The sequence below is a fragment of the Micromesistius poutassou genome (assembly GCF_964030765.1).
Source record: "Micromesistius poutassou genome assembly, chromosome: 14".
NCBI classification, from domain to species: domain Eukaryota; kingdom Metazoa; phylum Chordata; class Actinopteri; order Gadiformes; family Gadidae; genus Micromesistius; species Micromesistius poutassou.
In genome coordinates, this window is record NC_140284.1 from 8695723 (window position 1) to 8718355 (window position 22633).

General features: G+C 52.3%; 2 protein-coding genes across 2 annotated transcripts in view; both read left to right on the forward strand.

Annotated features, from left to right (window-relative positions):
- uggt2 (UDP-glucose glycoprotein glucosyltransferase 2) overlaps positions 1-22603 on the forward strand; it is a 40676-nt gene extending 18073 nt beyond the window's left edge. The window contains 18 exon segments of the mRNA XM_084478924.1: positions 660-751; positions 6137-6216; positions 8456-8645; positions 9636-9794; positions 10433-10518; positions 13304-13388; positions 13558-13640; positions 17020-17121; positions 17426-17510; positions 18212-18277; positions 18279-18410; positions 19048-19187; positions 19189-19206; positions 20944-21058; positions 21349-21442; positions 21445-21464; positions 22137-22311; positions 22468-22603. Coding sequence (XP_084335050.1) covers positions 660-751; positions 6137-6216; positions 8456-8645; positions 9636-9794; positions 10433-10518; positions 13304-13388; positions 13558-13640; positions 17020-17121; positions 17426-17510; positions 18212-18277; positions 18279-18410; positions 19048-19187; positions 19189-19206; positions 20944-21058; positions 21349-21442; positions 21445-21464; positions 22137-22311; positions 22468-22490 — 1745 coding nt within the window. The 3' untranslated portion in view covers positions 22491-22603.
- LOC311358449 (uncharacterized protein) lies at positions 2842-4960 on the forward strand. Its single transcript, XM_084478476.1, has one exon. The coding sequence runs from the start codon at positions 3078-3080 to the stop codon at positions 4878-4880; it is 1803 nt and encodes a 600-aa protein (XP_084334602.1). The 5' UTR covers positions 2842-3077; the 3' UTR covers positions 4881-4960.
- Positions 22604-22633: the final 30 nt, after the last annotated feature.

Consider the following 22633-nt stretch of genomic DNA (forward strand, 5'->3'; position numbering starts at 1 on the left):
GGTAAACGATGCAGTGCATCCTAGAACACCCATTGTTCCTGATCCTCACACACTATTAACCCAGGTACCTGGTAATAGCAAATGGTTTTCAGTAGTCGACTTAGCAAATGCATTCTTTAGTATACCGGTGGATCCAGCAAGCCAATTTTGGTTTGCTTTCCAATTTAAGGGTAAAACATATACGTGGACTAGAATGCCACAAGGGTATTGTGAATCACCGGCCGTTTTTTCCGCAGCGCTGCACGATAATTTGGCTCATTTAGTTTTACCAGGGGGAAGTACATTGATTCAATATGTTGACGATCTCCTGATTTGTTCCCCTGACTCCGGTGTGTGTGAACAGGACACTATTGCATTACTCCAGTTCTTAGCTAGTCAAGGCCACAAGGCCAGTGTAGCTAAACTACAGTTTGTTTTACAAAAGGTAAAATTTTTGGGCCACATCATCACACCGGACGGCAGGTCCCTTGGAGAGGACAGGATAAAGGCAATCCAAAACATGCCAAAGCCCATCACAAAAAAGCAGATGATGGGCTTCCTGGGAACAACGGGCTACTGTAGACAGTGGATACTCGATTATGCGAATTTGGCACAACCACTCCAAGACATCACACATGGCCATGGACTGACCCCGACTGACCCCGTGACGTGGACACCAGCAGCAGACGCTGCTTTTGAAGACCTTAAAAAGGCCCTTATGACCGCACCGACTTTAGGTCTGCCGGACCACAACCGCTCCTTCACACAGACTGTGGGAGAGCGGGATGGGTACATGACATCAGTGCTAATGCAAGAACATGGGGGCAGAATGCGCCCCATCGCCTATTACTCGTCTAAATTAGACCCGGTGGCCGCAGGGCTACCGCATTGTTTGAAGGCAGTGGCAGCGGCGGCAATGGCGGTTGCCGCCAGTAGGGGACTGGTGGGTTACATGCCATTAACTTTGCTTGTACCCCATGAGGTTTCGTCTATTTTGCTGACACAGAGCACATCACACCTGACGGCGTCACGATTCTTATCGTACTACAACACGCTGCTGGCGATGCCTAACATTACCTTGAAAAGGTGTACGGTATTAAACCCGGCCACCTTGCTGCCCATCCCTGAGGATGGGGAACCCCATGATTGTGTGGCCACCATTAATGAATTGTGTACACCACGCATAGACCTTACCGACAGACCACTGCCACCTGGGAATGATGTACTGTATGTCGATGGTTCAAGCCGGAAGAATGTGGTTACAGGTGTTAGTGAAGTGGGCTATGCCATTGCCACGCAAGACTGCGTGGTGGAATCAGCAAGGTTACCATCCAACCTTTCAGCCCAGGCGGCTGAGCTATTCGCTCTGACCAGGGCATGCATACTGTCAAAAGGTAAACGGGTTACCATCTACACTGACAGTAGATATGCTTTTGGTGTCGTTCATGACTTTGGCACTCTCTGGAAAATGCGAGGTTTCCTCACATCTACAGGCCAACGGATTAATCATTCACATTTGGTTGCTAACCTACTAGATGCTATCCTCTTGCCCACAGCCATCTCTGTTTGTCGATGCGAAGCACACACTAGGGCTGAGGACCTGGTTTCCAGAGGGAATGCGGTGGCGGATGAGGGTGCTAAAGCAGCTGCCAGAGCCCCGCTTTCCTCCTCCTTGCAGATGGCACAATTGACGTCTTCGGTTACAATCGAAGAATTGGCAAAGGCTCAAACCAAGGCCCTACCTGCAGAACGTCGGCTGTGGAAATCAGCCGGCGCAGAATACCGTGCTGGGTTGTGGTACGGCCCGAACGGGCGTCCCTGCTTGCCCAAATGTTTGTTCCCTATCTACGCTACTATGACACATGGTAGAGACCATGTGTCAAAGGGGGGTATGGTAGATAGCATTGACCGGCACTGGTATACACAAGGATTTTCAAATTATGCACAAAGTTTTTGTGCCAAATGTATTGTATGCGTCACCAACAATGTAGGGAGAGGACAGAAAGTCGCACCCACCAACCACCCACCTCCATCATTACCGTTTGATCATCTGATGATGGATTTTATAGAATTAACACCATGTGAGGGAAAGAAGTATTGTTTGGTGATGGTAGACATGTTCTCCAAATGGGTTGAGGTATTCCCCACCAAAGCGGCTGACTCTGCAGCTGTGGCCAAAGCCTTGATCACAGAAATCATCCCTAGGTGGGGAATCCCAAAGAAATTATCCAGTGACAATGGTTCACACTTTGTGAACCAGGCCATCCAACAGTTGTCCAAGTATTTAGGAATTGACTTACGCACCCATTGTGCGTACCACCCTCAGAGTGCGGGGGCGGTAGAGAGAGAGAATGGTACACTAAAGAACAAACTGGCCAAAGCAACTGAGGATACAGGTATGTCATGGCTAAAGGTCTTGCCACTGGTCCTACTGGCCATGAGGGGACGCAGCAGAGTAAAGGTAGGTCTGTCCCCATATGAAGTCCTGATGGGACGGCCGATGCCAATGGGAACAGGTGCACCACACAACAGCAGCCTGAACACGGAAATTTTTCATCACGACATGGTTGATTACTGTATTAATCTCTCTCGAACCTTGCAATCTATCCGTACACAGGTGAAAGAGGCTTTACCACTGTCCAGAGAAGGGCAACTCCATGACCTACAGCCAGGCGATTGGATTGTGGTGAAGGATTACCGACGACGTGCCTGGAACTCACCAAGGTGGTTGGGACCATTCCAAGTCCTGTTGATCACATCATCGGCTGTCAAGATAGCTGAGAGGGCTACCTGGATCCACGCCAGCCACTGTAAACGGGCACCACCACTTCACATCGCCGGCGGTCAAGACAGCTGAAAGGATCCACGCCATCGTCGGCTGTCAAGACAGCTGAGAGGATCTACGCCAGCCACTGCAACCCGGCCATCACCACTCACCTCGACGGTCATCTTTGACCCAACCCCCTTGGCCGTCACCCCAACACTGAAACAAGGGTGAAGTGCTAGTAACTCACCCTCACACACACAATCACGTCAGATCCAGGCCCAGATATTTTCTGGCCTGGGGAGAGACGCGGCCAGAACCGACATCAATCAGCATGGACGCCAGACCCAGACAACGGTACCCCTTTCAAAGGATCGGACGGGGGATTCAACGAACCATTTATGGACTGGTAACTCTAATTGTCATTATGGTTATTCCATCATTGTTGATATACAAACCAGTGGGCGCGCCAGAACTCCATGTAAGTAAAAAACCGACGGGAGCAAGGGTACGGCGCGAGATACACGACAACAACCCAGACCAAGCGTTTGAACCAATCCCAAGGACCCACCGCTCGGTGGGACCTGATATAGATAATTCAATAATTCGGTTAATGCACGAAGCAGTGGAACATCTAAACAAAACAAATTGTTGGATGTGCATGCACATACCCAGCAGCGCTGAAGGGCCAGTTGTGGCAGCAATTCCGCTGTCCCACCTACAATTCATGACTATAAACTGGCAGAACTTAACGTCTAAGAATGACAATAATACTTGCGATGACCCCAATTCTATAGCCTCACTGCAGAAATATTACTTAAAGGCACCAGACATTCCTAACTTGATAGAAAATATGGCGAGAGAACACGCGCCGCAGGGATTTAATCAGACACGGATCATTGGGATGGCGGTAATATCAAAAGGTAAGGGTAACTATGGCGATCTGTTGACAGTAAAATCATATCATGCGCAAACTGACTGTGTGGCGGGTAGAAGTGGAACACATTGTGACTGCCCATCTGCTGGTGCAGTGTGCAATAGGTCGCTTAGCATTCCCAGGGTCGAGTGTTCGACAGTGCTGACCTCATCATGGTTAACACCACCTACTCTGCGCGCGTCACGATGTACGGAAATTAGGTGCGAACTTCCACATTTCAGTAAACCAGCGTCCCAATTGACAAAAAGACCTCGTCATCAGTTCACGATAGCAGAATTATATAACGTTACTAATTGCATAAACATTACCCGACTTAATTCCAACCTCGAGGACATGATCCACCTGGAAGATAGTAATTGCGTTGGCCCAATACATAACCTATCACTGGATGCATCGAAGCAAATCAGCCCTCAATCAGTAGCTTTACCACCCGGAGTGTTCCTTGGATGTGGCAGGAAAATCTACAGTTATATACCTAATGGTGGGGAGGGTATCTGTTACTTAGCATATGTGGTCCCGATGATCCGCGTAGTAACCCCACAAGAAATACAGGTGTTAAACGGACACCATATCATTCACAAACGTGATCTCCAACGATTCTTTGGGATGATGGTGCCTGGATATGGTGTTTATTTGAACCAACAGGAGACGAAGGCACTATCCCTAGCATTGGAGACTCACATTAATAGCACAGACAGGGTCATCATGGCCATGTCAACACAACTCGAGGAGGTGACTAAAGTGGCACTACAAAACCGCATGGCATTAGATTTTATTCTTGCCTCAACTGGAGGCGTGTGTAAAATGATTGGCACGGAATGCTGTTCATACGTGCACTCAGCAAACCAATCTGTTGAGAATTTCCACAAGGAAAACACTAAAGCCATAATAAACCTTCACAAAACCACTACATGGGATATCAAAAGTGTGTTCGGGAGTTGGTTCTCGGATTGGGGTACGTCTTTTGTGAGGAATGCAATAATGTTTGTTGTGGCCCTACTCATCATAGCAATAATTATAACTATATTGTTTGCATGTGTTAAAGCTTGTGTGACCAAATTAACCACAGCCACGGTTGCCCAACTTGTAATAGTTCAAACAATAGAATCAGAAACCAAAGCCACAGTGCCAGCACCAGTATCTAAAATCTACCCGATCCAGGATTGGAGTGATAACTCAAGCAGTGAGGAAGACGAATGAAGAAAATCTGTTTTACCCTAAGTAAACTAAAGCACCTCCCGTAAAAGCGGAGAAGTGCTAAGAATTGGACATGATCGATTTTTATTATTATGATTATAAAATAATCAAAGGGGGGAGTGTGATGGAAAAATCCTCTTATTTGAATTGTTGTTTGATAAGTTTGTCTGTTCTTGTATAACATGTAGTGTCCTCAGTTTCAACCCTAATTGTCCTGCCCATTTCCTTCCCGCTGTCTAATGACCCTTGTCTTTAGGTGATAACGCCACAAAGATAAGCATCTGGAATTTGCATTTGTTTGTCGGGAACCCCAATCTATACATTCCTCTGTGTTTGGACCGAAGGGCCGTAAAGAGAAGAATTTGCTCATTTCCTCTTTGATGAACCTTTTGTGTGGGGAGGGTCTGAAACTGTATAAAAAACCATATCAACTTGTATTCAGGACTCACTCTGCTAGAGAGGAGTCTAATGTATGCATGCATTAAACCTAGAACATTTTACTTTCCAATGTATTGTGTGCTTTATTGCAGTGGGAATCTCATCTGGCCTAGACGCAATCTCTGTTAAAGGGGAATTGCCACGACAGTGTGTATTGATTTTCTTTTGAGGTGAAATGTTACTTGAAAGTTAACTCTTGTTCAGAGTAAAAGCAATCTGAATTCACCTAACAACAAACGGTAGGATTCGTAGCCTTAATGCAAGGGTGCCATACCTGCCGTGTTGCTCAGTGCAGGCGGAAGCGAGTCCTGCCTGCACTCTGGCTCTTCACCCTGTATAAGGACGTGTTACGTCCTAGCTCAACACCGCCATCGCACAACGGTAATGCTCTGTATTGAGTGGGTGCAGCTATAGTTCGCCTGCATTTAGCCAAACCCCCCCCCCCTTTTCTCCTCGCTTTCAACTCTCTCTCCCCGCTCTCCCTCTCTCCCCTATTTTTCTCTCTCTTTCAGTCTCTCCCCTATTTTTTTTCTATCTCCCCCTCTTTTTATTCTCTCTCTCCCCCTCTCCCTCTCTTCCCCCCCAACCTCCTCTCCCCTCTTTTTTTTTCTCTCACCCGCTCCCCCCTCCCTACTCTCTTCCTCTCTCTCCCTCCCTCACCCCTCTCTCGCTCTTTGTCCCACCCCTCCTCCCATCTCCCCTCTCTCGCTCTTTGTCCCACCCCTCCTCCCATCTCCCCTTTCCCCCCCTGTGTCTGTTGTCATTTCCCTGCTGCGTAGAGTTTGTTTTGCTCCGAGCCCTAACCCGTCCCTCCCTTGCAGGTGCTCAGTCAAGTGGTCAACGTGAAACTGCAGGTGTTTATGAACTGCCGGGCAAAGTTGTCCGAAATGCCCCTCAAGAGGTAAGACTCTGCTTCCTCCACAGTAATTAAAGCTGCTTCTTTGGGCCGTCCGCGGCCTCCTCGGGCCGTCCCTGGCGCTCACACTAGCTTAGCCGTCTCTCTCTCGCTCTCGCTCTCTCGCTCTCTCACTCTCTCTCTGTCTCTCTCTCTCTCTCCCCCTCCCTGTCGATGGCTGTCTCTCGCTCGCTGTTGTACAGTTGTAGCGTAGCAGATGCAATCTGCTTAATAATAGCACCTTATTGCTCTGGGCCTCCCCGTGCATCTCGGAGCAAATTGCTTCCAGAGTGCTCTGTAGGGGTTCAAAACATTGCGATGGTGGAAAAAAAACAAATGAAAGGTTTGGAAATGGTTTGATTAACAATCTTGAGGATCACTGGCTGGGTGTAATTTGATTGTGTTGAATAGTTTTTACCTTAGCATTAGAAAATTAATGGCGTGATTGCTTACAGGCCGTAATGGATGGACTCATTTGTTGTCGGCGTGTTCTCTTAACGCGTCCGCAACACCCGGTTATTATTTTCCTTACCGCAGCCCGGCCGAATTTGTCAAGGGGATTTGGTTTTCAGTTTTTCCTCCCTCTGTTTTGAAGCGAGCACACCTTTACCTCGCCACGCACAACATTCGGCGCAAAGAGGGTTATTATTATTTTCATCTGGGCCTAAGCAGCCTAACCATGAAGGAGATGGGTCGGAGCTCTGGCGGCTATGGAAACAGGAAATCACCGGAGTGAACCCGGTGCCGCCTGCTGAGAGCCACCTCCGCTCCGCGGGCCGCGGCCCCGCTCGCACCAGGCAACGCCGCCCCACCACCGGCATCCTGTTTGCATTGTGAAGCGCTAAGCTAATTGGGGGGGGGGGGGGGGGGGGGGAACGACTTTCAGCGTTACAGCTGCCTGCTTCTCTTGTCTTTTCCCCTCGTCTTTATTCTCTTTTCTTTCTCACTGGAGAGAATTGGTTCTCTCTTTCAGACGAGGGACCGATCCAATAAAGGGAGAGAGTGTTTCCTCCGGGGACTGGGTTATGCCTCAGTAATTTAATCCTCTGTCTCTCTTGTCCCGCCTTTTGTATCTTCATAAGCAGCAGTTTGCACTTCTCTCTCTATCTCGCTCTCTCTTTCTCGCTTTTGCTCTCTCTTTCGCTCTCTTTTTCTTTTCTTTTTTTCTCTCTCTCTCTCTCTCCCTCTCTCCCTCTCTCTCTCTCAGCTATGGATGGGTGTCTACCTCTCTCGGCCCCTCCCTCTCTCTCTGCCCCAGAGAACACACTGTGCCCCTTCAACCTGGCTTCTCCAGGAAGACGGACCGACTGTCGCTTTTCCTGAAATGAACTTCTAACAGAAAAAGCATATTTCCTTGTGAAAATGCTTTGGTTGTACCTCCAGGCATCGAGGAGGAAGAATTGGGTTTTAAGTGCAAAGGAAAGCCGGTGGAGCTATTGATCGTTTGATACATAACACACATTCATTAGCACTCTGCTGTGTCTGAGGAATGGCAGACAAAATGAAGCATTTGCATAAGGATTAGCCCGAAGCTCACCTCTGTAATAATGGTGAGAATGACAAGGGTAGCCTACTGTAGATCTGCCTGTTATTGCCTGCGTGGAAACGCTGCCAAGAATATTGCTAGATCTCCCTGTCCTGTTCTCTGAGAATATTGTGTATCTCCTGCCTTCTCAATAGGAGCCATCTGCCCTAGAAAGCGAATCATTGCTCAATGTGTCATCATTTCAGTGCTTCCCATAGAGAAGAGTGCTCTGTTTGATGGAACGGCTGTCTCTGTCTCTTTGGAGGGGGTTGTGTCCGGTTGGCCTGCTTCTGCTGTGTCTCTCACTCTCAAGTGTCTGTAAACAGGCTGCATGATGTTGACCTCTCCTCAGTGTGGTTTAACACGCAGGTCTCATCTGGTGCCTGATGGACTCGTGCGTGGAAAGCATGCATCTCTCTTGTTCACCTCTCTGTCTCAGTCCTCCTCGTCTTGTATGTGCTCACCTCCTCCTCCTCCTATACATACTCACACCTCCTCCTGTTTACACTCACACCTCCCTCTATACATACCCCTCCTCCTCCTATTTGTTCCCCAGCTCCTCCTATTCATACCCCGCCTTCTCTTCCTAACCCAGCTCCTTTTACCCACACACTCCCATGCCTCTCTGCAGCTCCTCCTCCTCCTCCTCCTCCTCCTCACACTCCCATGCCTCCCGCGCCTCCCTGCACCTCCTCCTCACTCTCCCGTGCCTCTCCTCAGCTTCTACCGCCTGGTCCTGGAGGCGGACGTCAACTTCCTGGCGAACGACACGATGTCCCCCGGCCCCATGGCGCGCTTCACCCAGCTCCCCGAGTCGCCCCTGCTCACCCTGAACATGATCACCCCTGACAGCTGGATGGTGGAGGCCGTGAGCAGCCCCCACGACCTGGACAACATCCACCTGCAGGAGGTCAGAGCTCCACCCGAGCCCAAGAGCTTTCTGCTCCAACGGGTCTGATGATGATAATATAGGCTTTTTAGAAGGAGACCTTACATGAGTTCACCTAGACTCTGAGTAGCCACCCCGTCCCGCCCTCCTTATTGTATGTGGTACGTCCTGGCCCTTAATGTACGCACTTATTGTATGTCGTATTGCGTTAAAGTACTGTATGTGGCACCTTATCCTAGCTTTCTTTGTTGTATACGGGGAATGGGTTAACCTTGCGATAGTTAGTGCTTGCCACTTTGCTCTGTGAACATCCTTACTGTACCGACAGTGATATATATTTTGTCACTTTCTTTATGACAAATGTACTAAATGTAAATGTCTTCGATAAGCCTGAGCGGGCCGCCACCGCTACGGTGAAGCTGGAAGGGACTTACACCGAGAGGGTAATCATGTGTATTGAAAGCACTATCGATCAGTGATCGATAGTGCTTTCAATAATGTGACCAATTAAAACCACAATCTATTAATAATATATTAGACAAATCAATAATGCTGGCCAGCCCGTACCTCTGTCTGACGGTGTCTGTCCCCCCGGACGGGTTCTGTCCCCCCCTCTGTCCCCCCGGACGGGTTCTGTCCCTCCTGACGGTGTCTGTCCCTCCTCACGGTGTCTGTCCCTCCTCACGGTGTCTGTCCCTCCCCCCTGACAGTGTCTGTCCCTCCTGACGGTGTCTGTCCCTCCTCACGGTGTCTGTCCCTCCTCACGGTGTCTGTCCCCCCGGACGGGTTCTGTCCCTCCTGACGGTGTCTGTCCCTCCCTCCTCACGGTGTCTGTCCCTCCTGACGGTGTCTGTCCCTTCTGACGGTGTCTGTCCCCCCTCACGGTGTCTGTCCCTCCCTCCTCACGGTGTCTGTCCCTCCTGACGGTGTCTGTCCCTCCTGACGGTGTCTGTCCCCCCTCACGGTGTCTGTCCCTCCCCCCTGACGGTGTCTGCTGCTCCTCGTCTCCAGGTGAACACGGTGGTGACGGCAGAGTACGAGCTGGAACACCTGCTGCTGGAGGGGCACTGCTTCGACCTGACAACGGGCCAGCCCCCCAGGGGCCTGCAGTTCACGCTGGGCACCGGCCAGCAGCCCCTCCGCCAGGACACCATCGTCATGGCGAACCTGGTCAGCAGCCCTTTGATGCCCCGTGTGCCCCCAGTGTTCCCTCTGCCCCCCGCTGGGCTGTTGGAACCCGGCTGGAGACATGCTGTGTTTGTGTAGTCGAGGAGAGCGTTTGATGTCGGGGACGGAGCCAATGTTTTATTTGGGTTTATTCAGCCTTTATTTAGAGGGGCCGTAGGTACGGTTTTAGATATATTACGTGTGTTAGTGTCGTTTGTGAGGAAAAGCTGTGTGCCCGCTATGAAGGGGCAATGTGCTGTGAGAATGCCTGTTCTGCCTGAAATTCAACACTTAAACAGGGACACAGAGAAAGAGAGGGAGGGAGGGAGGGAGCTGGAAGAGAGGGATGGTTTTTCTGTTGTTTAGTGCCAAAATCATGCTCTCTTCTTCTCTCCATCTCTTTACAACTCTAAAATCGTACCCACAGCACCTTGAAGCCCCTCCGGTTTGTCCCCCTGACATTACATTGACATCTTTTATACTAGAGAACAGTGGCCCGGATGGCAGTGGCATGCAGAACAATGCAACACACTCTAATCTACACAGTGCACCACATAAGCAACATTCTTTTTACACATTGAGTCATGCATTCAGACGTTTGAGACCTCTCGCTGAAGCCTGTGTTGCTCCGCTATCAACAGGGCTACTTTCAGTTGAAGGCCAACCCTGGAGCCTGGATCCTGAAGCTCCGCAAGGGGAGATCGGAGGACATCTACCAGATCCTGGCGTGAGTGTAGTTGCGTTGTTTATGTTGTGATTTGTAGGCCCTTGTGCATCGCTGTGATATCGAGTCACATTTACATTTTGTGTTCAATCCCTGTCGCAACATGACGGGAGTCAATCTGAGATGAAACGGGAGAACGAGGTGAGGTAACGATGCTAATTAGGAGGCTCCATCTGTGCGCCCGCGTCGGAGGTGTTCGTCTTCCTCCCGCTCGCTGTCGCTGCAGGTAGGACGCCCATCGCTATGGTAACACGGCCAGCTGCTGACACCGTTGGAGGAGCTCAAGGTTTTGATGAGTGAAGGGAGAGAGAGAGAGCGAGAGAGAGAGGACGAGAGAGAGAGGGAGAGGGAGAGAGAGACTAGCAGAGGGAGGGAGAGGGAGAGAGAGACTAGCAGAGCGAGAGGGGGGGAGACAACACAGTAAACAACACAGTAAACAACACAGTGTGGATGATTGATCTGGTCGCCCGTCCCGTGCAGGGCTCTCTCAGCAGCGCTGGTCTGTTTTTAGTGTGCAGCAACACGCATGAGGTGGAAGGCTGCTCTGCGTGTGCGAGCATTGAGGGGTGATGATTTACTGCTTGTTAAGGGCTGATAGAACATCAAGTTTCTATTTGGTCCGTGTGCGTTTTCAATGAAGTTCGATGGCCGGTAATGACTTATTAGCAAACGATCTATCATCAGTGTCGTCACGATCAAAACGCTTACACAAGCGCCACACGTCCCTGACTGCATCGCGGACGACGAGTGCGGAACCTTGCACGTTTAAATGTAGAATTCACCCCTAATGCGAAGAGAACCCTGCTGGTCCTGGACATGTTTGGGAGACCCTGTCTGGACAGCTACGGTGTGATACGGGATTGATGTCTCGCCCATCACTGGCCATCGACACATAAAACGGAGGACACACACAGTCCTGGGTTCCCTCCCAATCACACGCGACAGGCAGGATTTATGCCCCAATCCTCTAGGTGGAGCTAAAAGGTGATGTCATTCCTCACCTTGGCAGTGTCATCATTCTTGCGGTTAGCGGCGCTCTGGTTAGGTGTCCGATGGCCGGCCACGCTGGGAGGGGCCCCCTCTCTCCCCCCTCTCTCCCTCTGCGTCCCCGGACCTCTGCACTCTATCTGCTGTATTCAAGGCCTCCCCCCCCCCGCCCACCTCCCTGTCCACCGCCTCTGCTCCCCTCGCCTTGCCTTTCCTCTCCCCTCCTCTCCTCCCTTCCTAACCTTTCTTCTCCTCCTAACCTCCCCTCCCAACCTCTCCTCTCCCCTCCTAACTTCTCCCCTCCCCTCCTATCTTTCCGTCTCCTCCCCTCTCCTATCCCCCTGTCCCTTCCTCCTCTCCTCTCCTCTCCCCTCCTCACCTTCCCTCTCCTCTCCTCTCCCCTCATCGCCCTCCTAACCTCTCCTCCCCACCTCTTCTCTCCTCTTCCTCCCCTCTCCTCTTCCTCCCCTCTCCTTGCCTCTCATCTCCTCTGCTGTCGTCTGTTCTGCTCTCAATCCCATCCTTTCCTCTCTTGCCCTCTTCTGTCTCTGCTCTTTTACCCCTTTCAGCCCTTGCTCTGCCTCTCACGTTTCCTCTCATCTTCCTCCCTCCTCTCCTCCTCATCTCGGCTGTCCGGTCCCAGCCTCTCCTCACTTCTCCTCTCCTGCTCTCCTCTCATCTCCTCATCTCTCTCTGCTTCGCCAGTCCTCGCCTTGCCTCTGTCCTCCTCACCCCTTTCTCCTCTCCTCCCTTATCATCCTCACCTCTCTTCAGAGCAGAGTTACTATCTGCTCCCTGCTACAGTATAACCTCAGCCCTGCAGGTCTCTGAAGGCTGCGGAGGGTGGGGGTGGAGGGGGGGGTGGGAGAAAAAAAAATCACTTTTTCTCCAATGATCGCGGACATTTGTCTCTGTGATGAGGTTAATTCTCTGCCCTAAGTAAGCACGGCGGCCATGATCGCCGGCTGACTATGACAGCGCATTGCTCATCCTCCCTTCCACCACCACCACCACCACCACCTCCCCCTTACCCCCCCAACACCCCTCCTCCACCGCACTGATCAGTCCTCAAACCATTACCGCGGAAGGGGCCCCGCGCAGGAGCACGTGACTCCGCCCGCTCCCCGGCCGGTCGGGGAGTGGAGCTGGATGGTGGCGATAGTGGAGAGGCGATGATGGAGGAGGATAATAAAGTAGATTAGAGTGTGACCCTGGCAGCGGTCCCACTGCCTACTTTGCCGCGCTCCGTTTCCCCAGTCGGGGCCACGCCCGTTTCCAGTCCTCCTTCGGACAATTCTTTTATTTTTTTTTTACGTTTTACTTTTAATTCTCTCTCAGCCGAGGCTCAGTCTAAAACCCTGAGACGCCGTCGCTGGAAATGTTAATTTAATTTGCGTGTCTGAGTTATGGGATGTGGTTTGATGCAAATGCCGCAGGCTGGGGGGGCCAAACGGTAACCATGGAGACACGAGATATATGTCTGTAGCGTGTGTTTTCTTTTTAAAGTTAGAATATTAGCCTTTGAATGTCATTTTACCTTTAAGTACCTTACTGCTGGTACTCAGCATTACGTTATACAACGACTTGATAAGGGTAATGTGGGCTGCAGCCTGTTACCTTAAGGTTAAGACCAGATGGTCATTTGTCAGTTGTTGACCGTCTGGACCGTATCTGATGTGTTCTAGGATTACATGTAAACATTGTTGTGTTTAACATAAGAAACAGTGTTGTCATCGATGATGATGATGGTGAAGAGTCTCTCAAGGACGATGCTAAATTAACCCATGACGGACTCTTCCAGGCACGACGGGACGGACTCCCCCGACGACACCGGTGATGTGGTCGTCACACTCACCAGCTTCCAGAGCAAGATCATCAAAGTCCGGGTACGTCCGGTGTGTCCTGTGTCGGCTCTGTACGTCCGGCGCTGTGTTCTGTGTTCTGTGTTCACAGAACGCAGTGTTAGATTTCATCTTCTGGCTTATGGTCGTTCAGTAAAGCGTCAACCATCTAATAACGCCATCGACCTGCCCTTCTCCCTTCTTCTCCATACAGGTGCAGAAGAAAGCGGACAAAATGAATGAGGATCTTCTGAGTGAGTCTGTGGAGAGCCGAGGCCTGTGGGACTCCATCGCCAGGTGTGTATGGGGCCGTCGTGGTGGAGGGTTGGGTTTAGTCCATGACCAGTAACCACTGGCCAGTAATCACTGGGCACTGTATTTATCTCGCTGGGCCCCACTGCCCGCCACCCATATGTTGATTACACGTTTCAGGAGGCATCAGACTTCTCCGGGATCCAGACTGCAGTATTACGCTGTAAGAGCTAGTCTTGCAAAAAATATGTGCTTCTGTAGGTATGTGTGTATGCGCGCGTGCTTTGTGTGTGTGTGTGTGTGTTTGTGTGTCCTCTCCCATTCTAACGGTGTGATCTGTCCTCCTTACTTACTGCTTGCGGTGTGAAGTGTTTGGAGCACTTTTGAAAGGTAGGCAGTGCGTTTGAGACCTCCTTAACACGGCCATCATATTCGTTAGCATGCTAACGATGTTTAGGTAGGCAGTGCTGCTCAGACCTCTTTAACACGGTCATCATATTCGTTAGCATGCAGCGCTGATTTGCTGCTGCTTCGGCTGCCCTGTTGTCATTGCTTGTTATGAGTGCCGCTGTTTGGCTCGTCTTGCGTCTCGTTATTGTATTAACATGCATTATTTAACATCTTATTACATTCTTTTTTTCTTTTCTTTTTTTTTAATTTATTTTGCATAGTAATGAGAACAGACATGCAACAGAAAAACAAACGAGAAGCACAGGAATAAAAAGAAAAAAAAAAAAGAAAAGGTCATAGTCACTTTGTAATCATATAAATAGCTTGTGGGAGGGTGCCAACCTGTAGAGAAGTTTTGGTAAAATCTTATTACATTCTTATAACAGTCTTATTCTTGACATGTGTGTTGTGAAACTTTTTGCTGGTGGTGGAGGTGTTTGTTATGGTGGTGGTGTTTGTGATGGTGGTGGTGGTGGAGGTGTTTGTGACGGTGCTGGTGGTGTTAGTGGTGGTGGTGGTGGAGGTGTTTGTTATGGTGGTGGTGTTTGTGATGGTGGTGGTGGTGGAGGTGTTTGTGACGGTGGTGTTAGTGGTGGTGGTGGTGGAGGTGTTTGTGGTGGTGGTGGTGGTGTTAGTGGTGGTGGTGGTGGTGGTGGTGGTGGTGGTTTTGTGACGGTGGTGGAGGTGTTTGTGACGGTGGTGGAGGTGTTTGTGACGGTGGTGGTGGTGGTGGAGGTGTTTGTGGTGGTGTTAGTGGTGGTGGTGGTGGTGGTGGTGGTGTTTGTGACGGTGGTGGAGGTGTTTGTGACGGTGGTGGAGGTGTTTGTGACGGTGGTGGTGGTGTTAGTGGTGGTGGTGGTGGAGGTGTTTGTGACTGTGGTGGTGGTGGAGCTGTTGATGGTGGGGGTGGGGTTGGTGGTGTTGGTTGTGTTGGTGTCGTCCTGGGCTCTGGATTATCAGCCGAGCTGTCCTCACCTGACTTGCTAAAGCTGCTTATCCAGCAGTGAGTCCACATGGTGTTGGTGGAGGTCCTCTCTTGTGCTGCAGATCACATTATCTGCCTCATAACGGATGTGCTTCATAATGGCGGGCTTAGCCGTATCAGGCCTCTTATGGCTCCCGCCCGTTCCCCGGTAGTGGGGCTGGAAGTGGCCGGTTTGATCTCATGTGTTGTGCGATGTTGGGGGAGAATTGGGGAGGATAGAAAGACCGAAAATGTAATGATTGCAAGAAGTTTGACAGACACATCGAGTCCATGCATCACTGGCCTGGAAGATTGACTGGCCCACAAGTTTGTGTGTGTGCCTCCATCCTTCTCTCTCTCGCCTCTCCTTCTCTCTTCTCTCTCCCTCTTCCTCTTCTCTCTCCCTCTTTTTCCCTCTTCTCCTCTCTCTCTCTCTCTCTCTCTCTCTCTCTCTCTCTCTCTCTCTCTCTCTCTCTCTCTCTCTCTCTCTCTCTCTCTCTCTCTCTCTCTCTCTCTCTCTCTCTCTCTCTCTCCTCTCCTCGTTCTCTCTCTCTCTCTCCTCTCCTCGTTCTCTCTCTCTCTCTTTCCTCTGTTCTCTCTCTCTCCTTGTTCTCTCGCTCTCTCTCTGAAGTGCTTCCCAGCGCCTCCTGGCCCTGGGCAGTGCTGCCTGATTGAGTGTGCGAGAGACGAAAGACACTTTTTCCCTCCTCATCAGCAGTCTGTTAGCGGCAAGGACACCCGGTCTGACTGCAGAACAAGCATGTCCCCCAGCCAGTCGTCCTCCGGTCCACACTACCATTATCACAACCTGTGGGGGGGGGTGTATGGGGGTGTGTATGTGTGTGTGGGCGGGGGTGGGGTTTTGTATGTGTGTGTTTGTGTATGCGTCAGGGTCTTTAAAAAAAAGTAAGGGCAACATTTTTTGTCTTTGTGCTTCGGTAAAAAATAAAACCTGTCATCAGATTTGTTATATTTAAACATTACGGTCAGCATAGATATATAAATATATAAATCTATGGCCTTTATTCGTAGGGTTGTGCTCAAAAAATAGACTTTCTGCAACATAAGACACACCCGGCGGCCTCGCGGACGCCGGGACTTTGAAACGTGACGCAGGGCAGCAGGACTGAGATCCAGGCCCTGGGTTTCAAGGGCTACTCCGACGCCACAGACCACTGAGAGGGGCCCTCAGCCTGCTCCTACTCCGGGCTGCACATGGGGCCAGGGAGGAGAGGGGCCCTCAGCCTGCTCCTACTCCGGGCTGCACAGGGGGCCAGGGAGGAGAGGGGCCCTCAGCCTTCTCCTACTCCGGGCTGCACAGGGGGCCAGGGAGGAGAGGGGCCCTCAGCCTGCTCCTACTCCGGGCTGCACAGGGGGCCAGGGAGGAGAGGGGCCCTCAGCCTGCTCCTACTCCGGGCTGCACAGGGGGCCAGGGAGGAGAGGGGCCCTCAGCCTGCTCCTACTCCGGGCTGCACAGGGGGCCCGCGAGGAGAGGGGCCCTCAGCCTGCTCCTACTCCGGGCTGCACATGGGGGCCAGGGAGGAGAGGGGCCCTCAGCCTGCTCCTACTCCGGGCTGCACAGGGGGCCAGGGAGGAGAGGGGCCCTCAGCCTGCTCCTACTCCGGGCTGCACATGGGGGCCCGTGAGGAGAGGGGCCCTCAGCCTGCTCCTACTCCGGGCTGCACATGGGGGCCCGTGAGGAGAGGGAGGTGTTCCTCTGCTGTGCTGAGTCGACCACCTCCTCCGCTCAGACCCAGCGGGGTTGAGGGCATGTCTGCTGTAACGATGTCTGTTCCATGAGCCTCCCTTTGTCGCTTTGTTTTAACCAGCACATAACCGCACGGTGTGTGTTTGTTTGTTGTCGCTGGTTCCAGTGGTTACGCTTTGTGTGACAGCGGGGTTGTGTGTTCCGTCCTCGGCGTCACGCGGGCGTGCCGGTGACTGACAGGAAGTGCGGCGTCAGTCAGACGGCGGGCTTGTGTAACGTGTCTGTGCCGTGTCCTTGTTTAGCATCACCGGCGCCGCTTCCAGGTCAAACGGCGCGGAGAAGAAGGAGGACGTGCTCAACATCTTCTCTGTGGCTTCGGGCCATTTGTACGAGCGCTTTCTCAGGTGGGCGAGGCGCGCGCGCGCACGCACGCACACACGCACACACGCACGCGCACGCACGCACGCACGCGCACACACACACACACACACACACACACACACACACACACACACACACACACACACACACACACACACACACACACACACACACACACACACACACACACACACACACACACACACACACACACACACACACACACACACTAGACTCCTGTCTGTTTTAGTTTACGGATTTAAAACATGTTTTATCTCTCTCTCTCGCTCGCTCTCTCTCTCTCTCTCTCTCTCTCTCTCTCTCCAGAATAATGATGCTGTCGGTCCTCCGCCACACCAAAACACCCGTCAAGTTCTGGTTCCTCAAGAACTTCCTCTCCCCCTCCTTCAAGGTAGGGGTCTTGCAGGAACACATGACTATGCAAAACGCTGGCCTGCTCACCTCAGCTCTCCCTCCTCCTCCTCCTCCTCCTCCTGAGCCATGGAGGTGTCTGTGGGTGGTCTGTCTATAGCGGCCCTTCTCCATATAGCAGCGCTGATGTTGATCATAAATAGAGCGACGAGGCCCTAGGGGGCGCTGTCCTCTGTTGTTCTGCTTTTCTGATGACACTGAAGGATAAACACTATTACAGTATCCTTCAAAGTCTTGTTTAGGGAAACGGAGACATCACCGTTACTTAAGGCTGCACTATGTAACTTTGCTCCCAGGAGCTGTCTTCTTCTTAAATCTGAACTAGAACGTTCCTCTGGGATAAGACACTCTTATTCCCGAGTCAATCCATCCAGGGAATTTCTGTCAAAAACAATTGATTCTATTCTACAATTTATTCTATTCTACAATTTATTCTAGCGGTTGTAGCTAGCTACAGTTATAGCTATAGATATGGCTATATCTATAGCTATTACTGTAGCTATAACTTGCTACAGTCATAGCTATATCATTTCAAGCTCTTACCGTAGCTTGCGGGTGCTAGCGGGAAAAAGGTACAAAGTGCAGGTTTACGGTTATGGCGGTTAAACATGGAGGGACGGTTTTGGCGCGAGGGAAGGAACAGCTTCTCACCGCAGGGGGGGCGGGGCTGGTGTGCTGCAGGAGGCCATCCCCCACATGGCGGAGGAGTACGGCTTCCAGTACGAGCTGGTGCAGTACAAGTGGCCGCGCTGGCTCCACCAGGCGCTGGCTCCACCAGCAGACGGAGAAGCAGCGGCTCATCTGGGGCTACAAGATCCTGTTCCTCGACGTCCTCTTCCCCCTCGCCGTCGACAAGATCATCTTCGTGGACGCCGACCAGGTAGAGGGGCAGGGGGGGGGTGAGAGAATCGTGTGTGTGTGTGTGTGTGTGTGTGTGTGTGTGTGTGTGTGTGTGTGTATGTGTATGTGTATGTGTGTGTGTGTGTGTGTGAAGCAAGGTGTGTGTGTGTGTGTGTGAAGCAAGGGTGTGTGTGTGTGTGTGTGTGAGTGAGTGAAGCAAGGGTGTGTGTGTGTGTGAGAGCACCAGGAGCAGTTTTAACATGCGTGTGTGTTGCTGTGAGTATCTGTGTGTTTGTGTGTGTGTTGGTGAGAGAATCGGTGTGTGTGTGTGTGTATGGCTAAATTAAAATACCTTCTCCCTGTACGTCAGCCGCGGCCTGGGGGCCAAAGATGAGAAGATTAATCCCCAATCCTTGTGGGGCCCGTTTAAGACCGCTGCACTGTGGAGGGGCCCCGTGTGTCTCCTCACTGCTCCGCTCTTATCTTTCCCTTTCCCCTCTCTCTCTCTAACCCCCCCCCTCTACACACTACCCCCACTCTCCCCCTGAACCGCCCCCTCCTCTCTCTCCACCCTCCCCCTCCTCCTCCCCCCTCTTCCTGCGCTCCCTCCCTCTCTCTCCACCCCCCGGCCCCTCCTCTCTCCCCCCCCCCCCCCCCCCCCCCCCCCCCGACCCCAGATCGTGCGTGCGGACCTGAAGGAGCTCCGGGACCTCCCCCTGGACGGCGCGCCCTACGGCTACACGCCGTTCTGCGAGAGCCGCCGCGAGATGGACGGCTACCGCTTCTGGAAGAGCGGCTACTGGGCCTCGCACCTGGCCACAGAAGTACCACATCAGGTACTTCCTCTTCCCTTCAGCATTCAACATTTCTTTATTTGGCCCAAGGGAAATCTGTCTTGACATAAAGGCGGACACCTAGCATGTGGCAGCACATAGCATGGTAGCTCTCCCTTCTGTACCATGGTAGCTCTCCTTGTGCAGCACGTTAGCTCTCCTTGTAGCTCTCCTTGTGTAGCACGTTAGCTCTCCTTGTAGCTCTCCTTGTGTAGCACGGTAACTCTCCTTGTGTAGCATGCTAGCTCTCCTTCTAGCTCTCCTTGCATAACACAGTAGCTCTCACTTCTTTACCACTCTAGCTCTCCTTCCTCGTAGCTCTTTGTGTGTAGCACACTATCTCTCCTTGTGTAGCATGGTACCTCTCCTTGTGTAGCATGCTAGATCTCCTCGTATAGCACGTAGCTCTCCTTGTAGCTCTTCCTGTATAGCGCCGTAGCTCTCCTTGTGTAGCAGGGTAGCTGTCCTTGTAGCTCTCATTGCATCGTATCGCACGGTAGCGTTCCCCTCTAGGGCCAATGATACTTTGTATGCGGTGCGAGTTGACTTGCGTTGTTGTGGGATGATCTATTTCTCTACGTCGTGTAGACGTTAAAGAAGGAACATGGCTTGTTTCCCCCCGAGGTGATCATCGTCAGCTCAAGGTGGATGGCAGCATAAATCTGGTTTTGTGTTGTTTTCCCACCTATATATCACCACTCCAAACATCTCTCTCTTCTGACAAGCTGGAGGTTTCTTTAAAGGTCCTTCCTTGTGCTCCTTCTCGTCACAAGGCTTTTTTATTTGTGTTTTTATTTATCACATTTCCTTCCGGGAGGATCTCAAGGAACTCTAAATAAAGACGAGCAGACAGGAAGTCGAGTACGCGCGCGGCGCCCTGAGTGGAAGCTCCTCGCAGGCAGCGGCTCCATTTATGTGACGCCGTCGCGAAAAACTAATAAAAGCTAGACCTTTCACTCCCCGCCTTGAAGTCACTCCCAGCTTCCGGAAGCGCTGGATGTTTCCCCAGGAATTATTCATCGCACTCTGTGACATTTCCTGTGTGCTGCATCTTTTTAAAGCCTCTTCCATGCAAGGAAAGGTTAGAAGATAAGAATCAATAACATGGCAGATCCCTGTGTTTCCTTCCATGCCCTGGTTCCTTAGTGGTTACCCTGCCTGCTGTTTAAACAGGCTGACATGTCAGAAAATAGAACGGAGAGAGGAGCCATCGGGCCAGGGGGATGACTCACCCTGGTGGGTCTGGAACGGCTTCATCAGCTGGCAGAAAGGAGCAGGAGGAATGAGGTGGATGAGGAGGATGAGGATGTGGAGAAGGGAGGTAGAGGAGAATGAGGAGTGAAAGGAGGAGGATGCGGAGGAGGTAGAGAATGAGGAGGAGGAGAATGAGGAGTGAGAGGAGGAGGAGGAGAATGAGAAAGAGGAGGAGAAAGGAGGTAGAGGAGAATGAGGAGTAGAAGGGAGGAGGAGGAGGAGGAGGAGGATGGGTGGTGCTGTGATGCGTGGTCAGAGTGGCGTGGGCGGAGCTACTGCACCTCTGGGTGTGCTCATACCACACACTTCATAAAGTCATCTAAACGGCCCGCAGGTTAGCCTCTTATTAGGAGGGGGGGGGGGGTGCTGCGCTGTCCCTGTGGGCGTCGTCACTTCAGCTGGTGCTGTCGACGCTGTATCTCACTCTCTCACTCTCTCTCTCCTGCTCTCTCTCTCGCGCTCACATTAACCCTCTCTCTCTCCCAGCGCCCTGTACGTGGTGGATCTGAAGAAGTTCCGTAAGATTGCAGCGGGGGACCGGCTCCGGGGCCAGTACCAGGCCCTGAGCCAGGACCCCAACAGCCTTTCCAACCTGGACCAGGTGAGCAGGACCCGCCCTCTACTGATGGGCAGTTGTCACAACCAATGAAAGACGCCCCTCAACACTACAGGCTTCTAACTGTCCATCTCCCTCTTTCTCCCTCTCTCTCTCTCTCTGTCCCTATCTCTCTCTTCCTGTCTCTCTCTCACTCTCTGTCCCTGTCTCTCTCTCCCTTTCTCTGTCCCTGCCTCTCTCTCCCTCTCTCTCTCTCTCCCCGTCTCTCTTTCTCTCTCTCTCTCTCTTCCTCGCTCATTCTCGCTCTTCCTCCCTCTGTCTCTGTCTCTCTCTAGGACCTCCCCAACAATATGATCCATCAGGTGGCCATCAAGTCCCTCCCCCAGGAGTGGCTGTGGTGCGAGACCTGGTGTGACGACGTCTCCAAGGGCAAAGCAAGACCATAGACCTGGTACGTACCGCCCAGGCTAGGCTAGGCTAGGCTATGCTAGCGCTGCGTCCAACGCTAAGACGCTTACAAGGAACCAGGGAGTGGAAAGATATGAAGCGGGGAAATTAGCCAGCGAGGCTAAATGCCAAGCCCATAACGCTCCTCCGGTGGGTGCGTTCGTTTTCTCATATTTAATTTTTTCGCACTCAACGCTCGGGGACATTCTTCATTTCCCCGGTTTTTCAGACGTCTTCACGAGGTTAACGGCATTACGCTCAATGAGAGGTTAATGGCCCCGCGCTGGTTCACTCACATACCAGCAGACACTTCCCTATCGATCACCGCTCCCAGTGTGGCGACGGCTGCTGACGGATCCTCCAGTCTCTTCCAGAGGAGGGGGGGGGGGGGGGGGGGGGGGCGGCGGTTTACTGGTCTCTGGGTACTCCCTCCCTCTCCCCTCTCTTCCTCGGAGGGGGGAGTCGGCGCCGGTTTCCCCCTCTTTGCATAAGTGACACCGCTTAGCCGCACAGACACTCGAGACGCGGTCCTAATGTCCTCCTAGGAGTGCAGGAAATGAAATTAGGTTCAGATGTCTGTGTCAGAGAGTAGAGTGGAGTGGGGGGGGGGGGGGAGGGATGGTGGTTCCTCTCGGTGACTGATGTGTTTTATTCCCCTCCCCCCCCCCCCCCCCAGTGTAACAACCCCCGGACCAAGGAGCCCAAGCTGACGGCGGCGGCGAGGATCGTGCCAGAGTGGGTGGAGTACGACAACGACATCAAGCGCCTCCTCAGACGCATCCAGGAGGGGCGGGGGGGCGACGGCCCGGGTCAGACGCCGACCGCCACGCCCTCGCCCGAACCACAACAAGGTGAGCCCCCCCCCCCCCCGCCCCCCCCCTTGCCGAGAGGACGGAGACAACCCCTGTTCAACGTTTACAATGTCGGTCCGCCTTGAAAGTGCGGCTGGGAGACGGCGCTTTGATGTCTAATGCTTTGTTCCTGTTCTGTCTGTCTGTGTGCCGCAGAAGGCCAGAGGGACGAGCTGTAGGGCCGCAGAGGAGGAGGGGGAGAGTTCCCGCGGAGCCGGTCGCGTCCCGTCGGGAGGGAGACGGACGCGTGCTGCTACAGAAGTCGGCCGGCGAGCGGTCACGAAGCCAAACACAGAACAGAGAGATCTATTTTTTCACGGAC